We start from the raw sequence: 17,523 nt of genomic DNA on the forward strand, positions 1-17,523 counted from the left end.
CTTAAAGTTAATGAGATCGAACATTATGTTTAGGTCAAACATACAAAAAGGGAGAGCCTGCACCCATCTCCCACCTACCAAGAATAATCTGACATAACATATATATATACATACATATCCAATCTTCATTCTCGATCTCTTTCAAAGAATTTAAGCCGTGTTTTATTGTGTGATTGGATTTGCAAAAGTAAAAAAAAGAAGGAACTCTTTACATGCATGCTATGCTGAAAAGTGAAAACTAAATCTTGAATTACAAGATACAAACAAACTATATAGGCTAGCTATTGATGATGATTAGACAAAATGTACCATAATAACAAAAGCTTATTATATATCACAATAAAATGATGATATATGCTTCTTGTTTTTCTCTGTCCTACTTTATGAAATTCCTTTTATGCATCTTATTTATTTAAAACTAAGTAAATCGCACCTTTATATACAGCAAAACTAAGATTTGATATCCAAAACAACGGAGTAATCCAGAGAAAGAGAGAGTGGTAATGATCCCAAGATGCTTCAAGACATGGAGGCATGTGTTAAGCTGATTGGTGTCTATATCTTGTATCAATTCAAAACTAAAACATGCAATTGATACAAGCGAGGGGCAAGAGTAGATACTAATTAACAAGTAGATTTTTGTAACAAAAGTGATATTTTGTCAATAAGTAATAACTCAAATAGCATAGTCTCTCTATACTTAATTAAGAGATTGTGGGTTCGAGTCTCCTATCTTAAATAAAAAAAATTGATCACACTCAATAGTCAATACCAGACGAATTCTTCAGCTTTAAGCCTCCTCTCTCTCTCTCTCTATATATATATATTGCACAATAAGAGTATTTGCAGTTTTGATTTCAGTTGAAGACAATATTTATGTATATATCCTCGGTATAAACATCATAATTAGATAAATTTAAATAAATAACAAATAATCTAGTATAAATTTTTTTTAAGAAATTATATAGAGATAATATTCAATTTGATTTCTCAATAACTTACACGTCGAGTAAATCTCAATTTGGCCCCTGAAATTTGGCTTGATATTCAGAATGACCCCCACAATTTCGTTGGCCACAATTAGAACCCTCAAATTTGTAATTGTGGCTCCAACTTACCCCTGCGATCATCTCCGTCACCGCAATGCTGATTTAGCGCAATTGCATGATATGGTGGACACAACTTAAATGCTGATTTTCTTGATATTTTGCAACTTATGATCGTCCTAGTGGAAAGAAAGAGAATTTTAACCCACAAAAAACTGAAACGACGTGGTTTCTAAAGGGTTTGGACACGAAATCAATGTGTCGTCATTTAAGTACTGTCCACCATGTCATGTAATTGCATCAAATCAGCATTCTGCTGACGAAGATGATCGCAGAGGCAAGTCAGAGCCACAATTGCAAAGTTGGGGGTTCTAATTGGGCCAACAAAATTATGGGGGTCATTCTGAGCAGCGAACTAAATTTTAGGGGCCAAATTGAGATTTAACTCTTTACACGTCCTTGAAATTTCAATTGTCTTTATTTAGCCCCAAATGTTGTGGACGTAACTCAATGTTCCTAAAACAACTTTTTGACGCACAAAGATTAATAGAACGTTGACGTGGATAGATATATAGTTTGGGTCGCATCGGATTGTCAATGTCAACACTCTATTAATGTTTGTGTATTCAAAGTTTAACTATATAGATATATAGTTATAGAACAAATATCGAAATGAAATAGATAGAAATATAGAATAAGAGAATATTTTAATAATATAAAATTTATTAGTAATGTGAGTCATATTTATAAAATTTAGGAACTAAATAGATACCATTAAAATTTTAAGACTAAATTGAGGTTGACAAATAAATTTAAAGACTAAATTGAGTATTAACTCAAATTATATATACAGAAATAGTTCAATTTCTTAATTTTAATATACTGTAAAATATTTTACAAAATTATCTAATCACGTCGATATTTTTTACGAACTATTTATACAGTTAATATAAAAAATAGTTATTATTACTAACATAATAATATATAATTAAATGTATGTATAAAATTATTTTATTCTATCTAATTATATGCAAAAAAAAATAAATGATTAAATTATAACATTTTTACATCTTAAATAAAATAGGACGTCAAAGAGTAAATATCTACCAAGTTGAGATGAAAATTATAAATTCAACCTCTCATATTTGTAAGAGAGGAGAAGACAACAAAACTATTAAAATTTTCTTTAAACAAAAACAAATACGATATATCTGGATATGATTTATATTTAAACTACACTTTATTTGAATGGTAACAAACCCATTTTTATTTTATATTTCAATTGATAAGTTGACATTTATAGTCAAATTTAAAAATAACACGTACTATTGAAATTTGATTGAGTACTAATTAATTGTACTAGCTCATCATTCTTCCAACTTTGTAATTAATGCATAATTGTTTATTGTATACTCTTTTCATTTTAAAATAAATATATTTTACTTTTTAAATTTATTAAAAATCAATGCATCATAACAAAATTAATATATATAGACCATGAATTGTCTAAACACATTACTTATTTAATGACCTTAAAAAAACTTCTTTTAAAATAAAATTCCACATAATTCACATTATATCCTCTTTACTTTCCTTTTGAATAATAATATTAAATATAAGGACGACACTTTAATTACAAAATATAAATCATATAATATATTGATTAATAATTTAACATGCACAAAAAAAGACTCTTAAACTAAACAATTCCACATGCTAAATTCAAGGCACATAATATATGTATTTCTAACAACTTAAACCACAATAAAATTTCTTTAATCTAATATAAAATAATGCTGCCAAAGTTAGAATTTGTTTATATTCCTCCTTTGCATGGAGTTTACAGATTACTACTAGTATTAAAACATGGAGACTATGAATTCATTCTTAACTACTGGCTAAGATAGGAATGTATATTCTCTTCCAGTGGTCACTAATCATTAACTACTAGTGTACATCATTTTGCCTTTACTTTTTGATTTTCTTTTCTTCTGTTTTCTTTTCCATCTCTACTTTTTTTCCCCTTAATTCACAATTGATGTCACTATATTTGCTTCTTTTTCTCTATTATTCTTCTTAAACAAATAACTATATATAGTTATCACTTTCGTAGATGAGTAGTTCTCCACTGGAAAGAATCTATTACATATATTTATTATTGGCTCATTGATGACTACCTGCCACTGCCACATTCCCGATGAGTGAGTTTCCAAATGTAGGCGTCCAAAAATCAGCAGTGGTCTCAGTAGCCATCGGAATTGTGCTTGCAACTGGTACCAAACAAAGCCCTCGACTACTCAAATCTTGCGTTAAACATTTTGAATCCTTTTCATAATCACATCCCTTAAAATAGAAAAGAAAAACTAAATAAATAGATATACAAATTTAATATCTCAAAAAATTTACATGTACACTAAAAGTATACAAATAATATTTTGTTGTGTATGTATATAATCACGTATTAAAAAAGCATTTTATTTTATATTACCTGTTGATCTTGAATAGAAGACCCATTTTTCATATATGGAGCTGTTAAAACCTGGTGTTAAAGAAAAAAAAAAGGCCATATTTAATTAATCAAGAAACATAATTTTCACTATTATTTTATTTTTGTTTATTTGTTTAAAAAAGAAAGCATACATTGACTTGATCATGAAGAAATTTGATGTACTCAATGGCTTCATGTAGAACCGATGCAGTGTCCGTCTATATACAGATAAAAAATCAGATTAAAAATAAAGTATATGTGATTAATTCGTAGCATTATAACTTTTAAAAAGGTAAATAAATTTTCAAACAATGCCATAGATAGCTACTCATTATGACAGCGGTGGAAGAAGAAAAAAAATATCCAAAACGAGAAGAAAATTCACCTTTCCAAAAGGTGATACCAATTGCTGAAGAGCAGTAATTCGGTCCCCTAACTTTTCTTTTCGAACCTTTTCATACATATCAACATGTAAGAGTAGTTTTATATATAGATTATACGAAGTAGTATATAGAGCTAGCTTGATGGAGTTTATTATTTAAAGATTAAAACCTTAAAAGTAGGCAAAGGAGATGGCGTTTCAATTCTCGTTTTTTTGAAGACGCGCCCAGAAACATTTTTGCTACAGACTGATGATGATGCTTTTTCTGGAGATTCTTCCTTCTTCAACTGCATATAATTAATAAATCAATTTCTATTTCACTTTAATTTATTGCTAATGAACACATAAAAAATTGATAAATTTTCTATGATTATTAAATATATTATTAAATTTAGTAGTTAACATACAAAAATATATTAATTAATAATTACCTTGTTGAGTGGAGTACTAGTTAGAGCATTATTGGGTTTGCTATTATCAAAAGTTGTTGGTGGTGTTTGATATAGCTGTGGTTGAGAAGAAGACGAAGAAAAGATATCAGATCTTATACTATAAAGTGTCTCTTCAGTTGAAGCATTACAAAAAGGAGTATTATTTGAGAATTGCAATCCATTAAGTTGCTTTGGCTCCATAAATGATGAAGGCTTCATAAAGGAAGACACCGTAGACCATATTGGTGACAGTTCAGGAAGGGTTGGTTGGTTAGTTGTGAAGAGTGATGATGATGAGTCAGTCGAACCAAATAGTCCTGCTTGCATCAACGGATAATCATAAGATGCAGATAATGATGATTCAACTGTAAATCCACTACCAATTGAATTCGAAAATTCTTGCTGTTGCTGGATCTGTTGTGAGTTATTATTAGAAGGATCTAATCCCGTTTCTTCTTGAATCACAACAGATTGGAAATTGTTTTCTGACCTTTCATTACAACCGCTGCGGACAAATCGATCAGAGAAATTAATTTATTACAGTGATAGATGATTCTTTTTCAAAAGAGTATAACAAAAGAAAAGTTTTCTTTCTTCACAATAGCACTCATAATAAGATAGAGTGGTGACTTGAAGATCAAATTAAGAGTACTTACAATAGAGAAGGATTATTCCAAGTGAATGATGGTGAAGATGAGAGGCCATCACTCATCATCTGTGAGGTGGAATTGATGAAGATACTCCCAACGGTTCCACCTGCTACTGCTGATGCTGATGTTGATGATTCATTATTACTACACTTGTTTGTATCTTCTTCTTTGAAAGAAGATTTTGTTGTTGCTCCCTTGAAATCCATGAAATCAGAACCTTGCCAGAAAGAGCCATAATTGTTTGCTGAATCGTTGGCAGCTGCTACAGAACACGTCATTGATCCCCCCATCAAAGAGAACAAGCTTCTGTTTGAGTTCCACCAATAGTTATCACTACAAATTGTAGCTTGAAACTCCTCAGCCATTTCTACGTGCTCTTTATCGCTCTAAGTATATGCGTTTATCTTGTATATTTACTTACCTGATGACCACATATATATATATGTGCGCGCTAGCTAGCATGTTTAGAGTCAATTGATTTTATATATGGAATGGTTGGAGGCAACTACCAAAATCTCCTTGTTATTACAATCACAATTACAGAATGATTAGATTAAACAAATCAAAAAGAATTTTGAATTTAATTCTAATTCTCCAATTCTAATTTTTCTATATAAATTAAAAGTGAAAATTCACATATAGTTTGATAATTTAATTAAACTTATCAAATCAGATAAAATAATACTTAATTATCAACTAAAGATAACTATATATAAATATTTACTTAAATTAAAATTTAATAAATAAGAGACTACTTTAATAAAAACATTAAAAATGTCTTTTTTTTTAAGATATTTATATGTGTCCTGTTATTATTGGACATCTTTATTAAACTTGTTAATAAATTATTTTTTTAATAAACTAAAATAAAATTGGTTTATTATAGCAACAATAATAAACCCAATTGTCTATATTTTAATTATTAGATCCGATTTGATCCGATCGAATTACGCAATCTAAATCGAATATCTTTAAATTTTTTTTATAAAAAGACAAATATATCTCTGACTTTTTTTTTTTACAAACATTTGAATCTCTAAAAATTTAAAAATACAATTAGATCTCTAAAAAATCTGTTTTAACGTTTTACGCGTCTTTATGAAACATCCCTTAATAAATTTGTTTCATACGAGTTTGTCGAAATCAAAATCATATCCTTAAATTTAATTAATATTTTAAAAAAATTTCTATTAAAATAAATCAATAAAAAAAAGAAAATAAAAAAAGAGACGTGTATTTATCTTCCTAAAATAATTATAGTAGTTAATTTAATATACCTGTGTATTTATCAATTTCCCTCCGTTTATTTTTAGTAGAATATAATTACATAAATGATGAATACATTAATTGTGGACAATTTGTATCCTTTATGTTTAAATTTTTGAGGATGTCACGATAATAATTTGCGGACAACTATAATAACAATATAAATTGGATGTATTTAACATAATGTAAAAGGTATTGACATTTTATAATCAACTCATTATTATTTCTTAAGAAAAACTTTTATTTAATCAATTTAAACATTAATTTTACGACCATGTTTATATATTAAAAAACAGTTTAGTAAACGAAAAGAATTTATTAGCCGCAATCATAACATCTCATCATCTCAACAACTAAAAATGATGTTTACACATGTCATATTGTACATTTTTATTTTTACTAAAATATTTTTTTATTAGATAAAAATGGAGTACATGTAGTACAAAAAAATTGAAAGTGAAATAATAATAAATTCTTATTTAAAAAAAAGAAGACAAACAAAAAAATTAACCATATATAGCAAATAATAAAATATGATAACATATTCGAATTTATATTTTTAGTAGAGTTTTCTCACGTCATACCAAATTAAACACAAAATACATAGAATTTGAAAATCCCTAATCTAAATTAATAAAGAATAAACTCTTATAATGGACTAATAATATTAAGAAATTAATGAATTATAGTTCAAATAGTATAATCTCTTTATACTTCTCTAAGATATCTCAGGTTTAAATCTCTCTATTTTCGATAAAAAAAATAAAAAAAAATAAAAAATAATACTAAGAAAAATAAAAATTAGATATTGACACCCTAACATGTTATATCATATCCAATATTCAATATTTCCAATATTTGTTATATATTTTATATAAAGTTGGCATGTCATCATCAAAAACCAGGGCACCGAGACACTTGTTCGAATTGTGATTATCTGCTGGGAATTCTGGAAAGCTCGGAATAAAGAAGTGTTTGAAGGAAAGAAGATGACGGTGGAGGAGATAACCGAGGTAGTAGCTCGGTACCGTTGAGTTGTTACTAAGGGTTCAGTACGTTTCCTAATGTTTTGTTCATCATCGCAATAGCCATCTGTTTTTGCTATATTATCCTGAGTGGGAATTCCCAATTGCTAAGTGTATGTCCTTCTTTGGACAATATTGTTTCTTTTTTGAAGAAATAAAAGTTAACTTACATTTGAAAAAAAAAATTGATAAATTAAAGTTAAATTATTTTGGTAGTTTTTATAGTTATTTTTTGTTAATTTATAATTAGTTAGATTCTTATATTTTAAAATTTTTTAATTAGTTTTTATATTAGTTTTAAATTTGTAATTAGATCTTTTTAATGATAAATGTTTACATTTATCTTACAGCAGAAGCATATTCCGTTAAGTTATTTGTTTTTAAAAGGATAGAAATGTTATTACAAATTTAAAATTAGTGTAGAGTTTTAATTAAAAAATTTTAAATTATAAATTAATTATCATCATTTTTTAAAAAGAATAAAAGCAAAAAATCAATAAAATAATTGAATTCGCCTAGTAACGAAAGTTATTTGCTATTTTTTTTCATACAAATATTTGTTCATTCCTCCTTATTTGACATTTTGGTCACTCAACGTAAGGTTAATGGTCAAATTAGTTCTTGAAAAATGGATTATTTTTTAAATTTGTCTCCAACTATCTTACAACAAAAGTATATTCCGTTAAGTTATTTGTTTTTAAAAAGATAAAAATGTGATTATAAATTTAAAATTGGTGTAGAATTTTAATTAAAAACTTTTAAATTATAAAAACTCAGTTATAAATTTGATAAAACTATAAAATAATCTAATTATAAATTAATTATCATAATTTTTAAAAAGAATAAAAGCAAAAAATCAATAAAATAATTGAATTCGCCTGATAACTAAAGTTTATTTGTCATTCTTTTTCATACAATTATTTGTTTATTCTCCCTTATTGACATTTTGGTCACTCAACTTAAGGTAAATGGTTAAATTAGTTCCTGAAAGATAAATTATTTTTTAAATTTATCTCCAACTATCTTACAACAGAAGTATATTTCGTTAAGTTATTTGTTTTTAAAAGGATAAAAATGTGATTATAAATTTGAAATTGGTGTAGAGTTTTAATTAAAAACTTTTAAATTATAAAAACTCAATTATAAATTTGATAAAACTATAAAATAATCTAATTATAAATTAATTATCATCATTTTTTAAAAAGAATAAAAGCAAAAAATCAATAAAATAATTAAATTCGCCTAATAACTAAAGTTTATTTGCCATTCTTTTTTCATACAATTATTTGTTCATTCCTCCTTATTTGACATCTTGTTCGCTCAACTTAAGGTTAGTGGTCAAATTAGTTCTCGAAAGATACATCATTTTTCAAATTCGTCTCCAACAAATTTTATCAAATCAAATTAGTCATTTAAAAATTACAAATTAATCATTTTTGTTCTTCTGTCACTCAATTAATAGTTTTCGTCAACAATTAATGATATAAAATATTTACTGATAGCATGCATGCACTACAAGAAAAAGCAATATTTGTAACAAAAAAATTATTACAAAAAAGAAGAATTTTGAAACAAAAGGAATTTGTAACAAAAAAAAGGTCGATGCAGTATGTCCCGTTACAAAAAGTTTTTGTAACAAAAAATGGAATTGTTACAATTTAAAGTAATATTTTGTAACAAATTTCTCTGATACATGCTTCATTTAACTGAAATTGTTTTAAAATAAAATAACATTAGTGAGTACATTGATTAGTTCTACAAGTTATATTTCTTGCACAAGTTCAACCAAAAGTTACAAGTCTAACATAGATTAGTGTATCTATGAATCAAAATATTCTTGAGCCCTTAAGGTAGTATGTTGTCACCATTTTAGCACTCCTGTAAATAAAAAAAAGCAACACAAAAAATTAGAATCAAGATATAACACCAATTATAATTTTTTTCATTAACTTTTATCCAAAATGTTTTGAAAATTTTTGGCATAAAACTTGGATATTTCCACCGTCTACGGTTCTGTCAAAAACAATCAATTCACTACTTATTTCTCAGCTAATACACAACCAAATTTATCAAACCAAATAATAGGACATTTATTATTTCTCAACCATGACATAAGTAAAATGTAATAAATAGATCCATATACAAATTAAACTATACTAATAATATATGAATCATCTAGGAATATGTATTAAAACCATAAGCAATTTTAGGAGTACCTTTAATTTTCTAGTTTATTTCATTGTCAAATCTTTAGAGTTCACAACGGCTTGTTGAGCTTCCAATTGAGCTTTCACTCGAGCTAATTCCTCCTCTTGCTGTGTTTGTTGCTCTTCAAATTTTTCTTTGAGCACATCTATTTTCTTTGTTAGCTCCTCATAGTCTTGGATTACCTCTTGCAATTAATTTTGACAGATTATTAATTACAATAAATTTTAATTACCAAATCATGATTAAAGAGCAAACAAAAGAGTTCAATGAGAAACCAAGTTAATCATGCTGCAATTCTGTTTGATGGACCGACTAAAAATGTGATGAAGTATGTGCAAACTTACATGGAATCTGGCGGTCCTAGAGTAGAACAAGTCCTTTATACAACCTGCACATCAAATCCAAATCCTTAACAAATTTGAAACTTCAAATTCCAACAAACAATATCTATGAAGTCATTAAAATATAATAGATAGTTACTAAGTAATGAAATGATAAATCCCAACTAAGAGCAAAGAAAAGCATGTATACCCTCTAGCACCCTCAGCCTTAATGAACTTGGGTAATCTATCTGACAAACCTCTCGCAAAGTCAGGTTGGGTTTGCACACGAACTTTGACAACTTTCATGGGGCACAAAGTAATATCAGCAATGACTTCAGTAGAGGCTGATCCTCCTAGAAATATGAAGGTTTTGTATTTGGCTGCATTCTCTGGGCTTGCAAGATCTAAATAGTATTTCTTAAAGAATTCATAGAATCCAAACTTGCATGCTCCCTGAGCATTGTATCCAAGCAGTGTTGGGACCCAACACCTGAAGAACCCTTTCATTCCTTGCTCCTTCATTAGAATTCTGAATCCTGATGATATGTTCTTGTACTTTACTGGTCAATCTGAAATACATGTTAATTATTCGTAAAAATACATAGAATAATTCTCTAAGAAAAGAAAGCAAAAATCAGAATAAAAAATAAAAATTACTTAAAAAAATATAAAAAGAAACCGAAACAAAAATAATAGAACGTAGAAACAAAACAGAATCAAAATCACTAAAAAAGAAAGCAAAAACTATAATCAAAATAATAGAACACAGAAACAAAAATTAGAATCAAATATCAACTCTCCAAATAAGCTAAAATAAGATTATCAACTATATTACACACTAATATTTTCAACCACAACATCAGTAAAATCAACTAACAATATAGGGTTCAATATTTCAGCTAAGATTATCAACTAACGACATAGTTAATAATACTCAAATAAACTGCACCTACCTTCAGTAGAGACGTAATCGGACCAGACCGGCAGCAGACGAACGAAGCACGACTGAACCAGGCTATAAGAGACAGAGGACGATGCGAACTTCAGTAGAGAAGCAGAGCTAACGGTGACCACGAACAACGACGACGACCACCACCATGAAAACCCCCGCGACAACGATCACAGGGTGACGACGCACACGACGGCGGAGGAGACGGTGATTGTAGAGGACACAACTACCAGGCAGACGTTTTCCGAGGGCTACGTCGGTGCTTCTTCTTTCCACAGCAGCTCCATTTTACTTCGCAGAGTAGATGGCGCAGAGATGAGAGTTGAGAGTGAGGCTCAGAGTAAGGGGTGGGGGCTTAGGGTTTTTTTTACAGCTTTACTCTTTTACTTTTTACACTTTTGCTTTTAGTATCTTAATTTTTTTTCGTTGTATATTTAATTATTGTTATTTATATTTATAATTTAATAAATTTTTTTAAGTTTCACAAATTAATTTTTAGTTAACTTTAAAAATCTGATTATTAATTAAAATTATATATTAATTTTCTAAAAGAATATAAAAGAATATTTATAAATTTTAAAAATTAATGAATATGTAAAAAATAATATGTAAAATATCTTTTAGAAAAATTATATAAACAATTTTTTTTTATTTTTGAAACAAAATAAAATTATTTTAAAAAAATTATATAAACAAATTTTTTTACTCTTAAAGTATTTAACATTTTGAAAAAAAAATTGTTATAAAATATACTTATATTTTGTGACAAAAAATAACTTGTTACAAATAATGTTAAATTTTGTAAAAATTAATTTTTTGTTACAAAATATTTCGAAATTTTGCAACTACTTTACTTTTTGTTACAAAATATTATAATATTTTGTAACAAAACACCAACTCGTTACAAAAACTAACATAATTTGTAACAAAAAAATAGATTGTTACAAAATATGATTCTTTTGTAAAAATCACCAATTATTATTACAAAAAATATTTTTTTGTAACAATTTTAAATTTGATACAAAATTTTTGTTATAAATATTCTATTTTCTTGTAGTGATGACACTTTGTTCGGTAGTTTGGGTACCGGATGTCCGGGGAGATCCCTCGGGTGGTAAGGTGGGGTTCCTGCCTGGTTCGGGGTTACGGAGATGGAGCTGGAGCCGCCTACTTCTCGAGTACTTGATGTGGAGAGGGGGTGTCACTTGCAAAGACACTCCGACACTCAAGTCAGCTGAGTGTGCAGGCGAAAAAGGGGAATAAAGTGATGTGTGACGTACCTCGGGGAGGGGTTGGACCCTCCCCATATATACTGTGTCAGAGGTGGGTCCCACAAGAGCAGACCCACCTTCCCCAAAATTTTCCCATACAGCTGTGGCAGAGCTGGTAGGGACGCGTGTCCGGGTCGGCGGTTGAATGCCTCGCACCCGACCGTTCAGGTCGGGTAGCCTATGGGTCAGGTAGGCCCACATGAGGTTTGGGTCAGGCCGTAACAGTGCCCCCAACACGACAGCAATGAACGTGAACGTTGTTGGTGGCGCATTATGTATTCTCCCTTGTGTCATCGCCAAGTCAGCCGCTCGTGGAGAGGACGTGCCTCTTGCGCGCGTGTCTCTCCGTTGATAGGGATAACCGTTCATCGCATCATTCTTCGCGTTGGGCATTAAATGCTCATAATGAATTATTTTAAAACCCTGCGCGCAAAGATTGTTTTACCCTTGTGTCATTCATTCTTATTCCATTTTGTTCGCATTCTCCTTCTTCCGTCTTGAATTTCTTACTGTGATCTTTGTGTTTTTGAGCTTCCATCCCTTCCTACCTTCAGTTATCACAGTCAATCAGGTAAGCATTTTTCTCTTCTTTTCCTGCTTTACGGTTATTTTATCTTCATCACCAGTCCTTCGGTATGCATGTTGTTTGTTTGGTTTGCATGCTAGATAACCTTAGTGTTAGGTAGGTGCGTTAGGGGGTCACTATTCTAGGGCATTAGCTTTTTAGGTTTTTACTTGGATTCTGCTTCAGCCATGCTTGATCATAGTTTGTTAAATAGGCTAAATATGGTTTCTGTGCTCCTTCTGGATTTCCGACCTCATAGACTAACCGAGTGGTACCCCGCTCTGTAGGTATGCCTCGCGTCGTCTCACGAGCTTCCACATTTGCCGTAGGTTACGAACCATATGCTTGGGTGGCTTCTGACTTGAGGGACTCCCCAAACCAGATGGGCGAGGAGGAGCTTACCGAGTTTCGTCAAGCCAAGTACCTGTGCGGAGGTACTGACGAGGAGGCCAACTACGACGTCTTTGTTCCTGCCCCCAGCGAACGGCTGTACGAACTCAATTTCCACTCCCCCCCGGGTTGCCAATTGGGTTTGGTTTTACAAGGCCATGTTCACCCAAGTGGGGGTTCGCATTCCCTTTTCCGCTTCTTAAATGGCGCTCCTTAATCGGATTTTCGTGGCGCCGTCGCAGCTGCATCCGAACTGTTGGGCTTCCATCCGCTGTTTCGAGATGGTGTGTGAAAATTTGTAGCTGCCGGTGTCCGTCGACGTTTTCGTTTATTTTTTCAACCTCACGAATCCTTCAAGGAGGGAAAGGCGAGGAAAGGGTTCATGTCCTTCCGATCTGCCCAAGGTTGGAGGATCTTTGGCTTGTTTGAGGACTCTTATCATGGGTTTAACGATAAGTACTTTAAGGTGCGTCTAGTCAAAGGCCGCCATCCCTTCTGGTTGTTGTTAGAGAGGGAACGTGGTGCACGAATTTGTAATCCGCACAACTAACCAGCAAGTGCACTGGGTCGTCCAAGTAATACCTTACGTGAGTAAGGGTCGATCCCACGGAGATTATTGGTTTGAAGCAAGCTATATTTATTTTATTAATCTTAGTCAGGAGGCCAATAGGATTAAAAGTGAAATTACTAGATTTGATTATAAAAATAAAAGAGAATAATAGCGTTACTTGTTGTGCAGTAATGAGAAATATGTTGGAGTTTTGGAGATGCTTTGTCCTTCGAACTTCAACTCTTCCTTAAAATCCTTCAACTCACGAAAAGTTCCTTCCATGGCAAGCTCTATGTAGGGTGTCACCGTTGTCAATGGCTACTTCCCATCCTCTCAGTGAAAACGTTCCTATGCTCTGTCACAGCACGGCTAATCATCTGTCGGTTCTCAATCAGGTTGGAATAGAATCCATTGATTCTTTTGCGTCTGTCACTAACGCCCAGCCTTCAGGAGTTTGAAGCTCGTCACGGTCTTTCAATCCCAGAATCCTACTCGGAATACCACAGACAAGGTTTAGACTTTCCGGATTCTCATGAATGCCGCCATCAATCCGGCTTATACCACGAAGATTCTGCGTAATGAATCTAAGAGATACTCATTCAGTCTGATGTAGAACGGAGGTGGTTGTCAGGCACACGTTCATGGTTTGGGGAAGGTGATGAGTGTCACAGATCATCACCTTCTCCATGATTAAGCGCGAATGAACATCTTAGATAAGAACAAGCGTGTTTGAATGGAAAATAAAGGAATTGTATTAATTCATCGAGACGCTGCAGAGCTCCTCACCCCCAACAATGGAGTTTAGAGACTCATGCCGTCAAAAAGTATGTAATTCAGATCTGAAAATGTCATGAGGTACAAGATAAGTCTCTAAAAGTTGTTTAAATAGTAAACTAGTAACCTAGGTTTACAGAAAATGAGTAAACAAAGATAATTGGTGCAGAAATCCACTTCTGGGGCCCACTTGGTGTGTGCTGGGGCTGAGACTAAAGCTATCCACGAGTAGTGGCCTTTCTTGGCGTTAAACTCCAGGTTATGACGTGTTTTGGGCGTTCAACTCCGGATCATGACGTTTTTCTGGCGTTTAACTCCAGACAGCAGCATGAACTTGGCGTTCAACGCCAAGTTACGTCGTCTATCTTCGCGCAAAGTATGGACTATTATATATTGCTGGAAAGCCCTGGATGCTACTTTCCAACGCCATTGAGAGCGCGCCAATTGGACTCCTGTAGCTCCAAAAAATCCATTTCGAGTGCAGGGAGGTCAGGATCCAACAGCATCAGCAGTCCTTTTTCAGCCTAAGTCAGATTTTTGCTCAGCTTCCTCAATTTCAGCCAGAAAATACCTGAAATCACAGAAAAATACACACACTCATAGTAAAGTCCAGAAATATGATTTTTGCCTAAAAACTAATAATATTTAACTAAAAACTAATTAAAACATGCTAAAATCTACATGAAATTACCCCCAAAAAGCGTATAAAATATCCGCTCATCACAACACCAAACTTAAACTGTTGCTTGTCCTCAAGCAACTAGATGAATAAAATAGGTTCTAACAGCAATTAAGAAGTAATAATATTTTAGAGTTTTAAATGAAGCTCAGATTCTTATTAGATGAGCGGGGCTTGTAGCTTTTTGTTCCTGAACAGTTTTGGCATCTCCCTGTATCTTTTGAATTTCAGAATGATTGGCATCCTTAGGAACTCAGAATTCAGATAGTATTATTGATGCTCCTAGTGTAGTATGTTGATTCTTGAACACAGTTATTTTATGAGTCTTGGCTGTGGCCCTAAGCACTTTGTTTTCCAGTATTACCACCAGATACATAAATGCCACAGACACATGACTAGATGAACCTTTTCAGATTGTGACTTAGCTTTGCTAAAGTCCCCAGTCAGAGGTATCCAGAGCTCTTAAGCACACTCTGTTTGCCTTGGATCACGACTTTAACCACTCAATCTCAAGTTTGTAACTTGGACCTGCATGCCACAAGCACATGGTTAGGGACAGCTTGGTTTAGCCGCTTAGGCCTGGATTTTATTTCCTTGGGCCCTCCTATCCATTGATGCTCAAAGCCTTGGATCCTTTTTACCCTTACCTAGGGCTCATGGCTTGTTTTTTTTTTTTTTTGGACTGCTTTTTCTTGCTTCAAGAATCAATTTCATGATTTTTCAGATTATCAATAATATTTTTCGTGTTCCTCATCCTTTCAGGAGCCAATATTCATCAAATTCAAAGTACAATTTATGCACTGTTCAAGCATTCATTCAGAGAACAAAAAGTATTGCCACCACTTTGAATTAATTATAATTTTTATTATTAAGAACTCGAAAATATAAATTACTTCTTTATTCTAAAAAAATCTACTACTTTATTCATGCCTGATGATGATGAGAAAAATAAATTATAGCTTAATTGGAAATAAAATCAAAATAGACATACTAATTACTACTACTACTATATATCTCCTAAGGTGAATTTCTAAAAAAAATGCTATCACTAAGTTAAAGCAGAAAAATTGGAACTCAACAACCTTTTGTTTTGAGGAGGGCATGCTCTTCTAATCCTTGGGGTGTTGTTCAAGGATTAATTTTTGGCGCTTCAGCTCCCTTATATCACGCCCTTGCTCTTCCTGTTCCTTAAGCAGTTTGCAAAGCATGCTACTTTGATTATTCTGTTCTTCCTTTATTTGGTCCATAGCTTCTTGCAATCTGGAAATAGAAGCCTCAAGATGTTCCCAATATTCGAATTGAGGCAGTTTTGGGAGGGCTTCTTGTGCTCTCTTCTTGGTTGGATCATCTTGTTGCTGTTGTCTGACCATTGATATTCCAGTAATGGGCTTTTCAATTAGGATATATTCAGTTATTCCCATCTTTACTCCAGCATCTTTGCAGAGCATAGAAATTAAGCTTGGATAGGCCAATCTGGCGTCCTTAGAATTCCTGTTTGCTATTTTGTATAGCTCACATGAGATCAGCTGATGGACTTCTACTTCTTTTCCCAATATGATGCAGTGAATCATTACTGCTCTTTTAATAGTGACTTCAGAACGGTTGCTGGTGGGCAATATGGAACGTCCTATGAAATCTAGCCAACCTCTGGCTACTGGTTTTAGATCTTTCCTTTTGAGTTGAACTGGGACGCCAGTCGTGCTGGTGGTCCACTTGGCTCCAGGGATGCATATATCCTCCAGAATCTTGTCCAGCCCTTTATTGACCCTCATCATTCTCCTATTAAAGGAGTCTGGGTCATCCTTCAGTTGAGGAAGCTTAAATATTTCCCTGATCTTGTCAGAGTTGGTATGAATGATCTTTCCTCTGACTAAGGTCCGATGGTCAAAGAGAGCAGCTCCAATTATTCTTTGCCTGTCTGTCTGCCATAGATTAGCATAGAACTCTTGGATCATATTTCTTCCCACTTTTGTTTCAGGATTGGCCAGAATTTCCCGATGCCTGTTTCGGATTTGCTCTTGGATCTCCGGATATTTATCTTCTTTCAGATCAAATCTGACTTCCGGGATCACTGATCTGTGACTCATTATCTTGTAGTAATGGTCTGAATGTTCTTTAGTTAAGAACTTCCCTTGATTCCAAAGGGGCTTTGGAGCATTCTCTTTCTTGCCCCTTGGGGTGGGTTGCTTTCCTCTAGGGGCCATGAATTTAATGAGTATGATTTTGTGATCACGGCTAACAACACCAAACTTAGAGCTTTGCTTGTCCTCAAGCAAAAGAGAAGAAAGAAGAGGGATAGGAAGAGAGCAAGTGTGGCAAGGTGATGAAAAGAGGGACGTCGAACACAATATATGGGGAGGGGGTGGGAAATTTCGAAAATAAGAAAAGGATAAGATAGAAGATATGATTTAGAAAAGATAGATATGATAAGAAAAAGATATAGTTTAAAAAGAGAAAGATATGAATAAGATTTAAAAAGATAGATTTGAATTTTTAATTTTGAAAAAGATTTTTAAAGGGATAATT

General features: G+C 32.2%; 1 protein-coding gene and 1 pseudogene across 1 annotated transcript; both read right to left on the reverse strand.

Annotated features, from left to right (window-relative positions):
* Positions 1-2,737: 2,737 nt before the first annotated feature.
* Positions 2,738-5,436, reverse strand: LOC130954873 (transcription factor bHLH112-like). Its single transcript, XM_057881655.1, has 7 exons — positions 5,004-5,436; positions 4,348-4,852; positions 4,087-4,203; positions 3,920-3,985; positions 3,687-3,752; positions 3,535-3,585; positions 2,738-3,389 (listed from the first exon to the last, which is right to left on the reverse strand). Exons 1-7 carry the CDS (start codon positions 5,360-5,362, stop codon positions 3,210-3,212), a joined length of 1,344 nt encoding a protein of 447 aa, XP_057737638.1. The 5' UTR covers positions 5,363-5,436; the 3' UTR covers positions 2,738-3,209.
* A 4,372-nt stretch (positions 5,437-9,808) lies between these two features.
* LOC130956603 (uncharacterized) lies at positions 9,809-12,333 on the reverse strand (annotated as a pseudogene).
* Between the last annotated feature and the right edge of the window lie 5,190 nt (positions 12,334-17,523).

This window comes from Arachis stenosperma, chromosome 10 (assembly GCF_014773155.1).
Source record: "Arachis stenosperma cultivar V10309 chromosome 10, arast.V10309.gnm1.PFL2, whole genome shotgun sequence".
In the NCBI taxonomy this organism is placed as follows: Eukaryota; Viridiplantae; Streptophyta; class Magnoliopsida; order Fabales; family Fabaceae; genus Arachis; species Arachis stenosperma.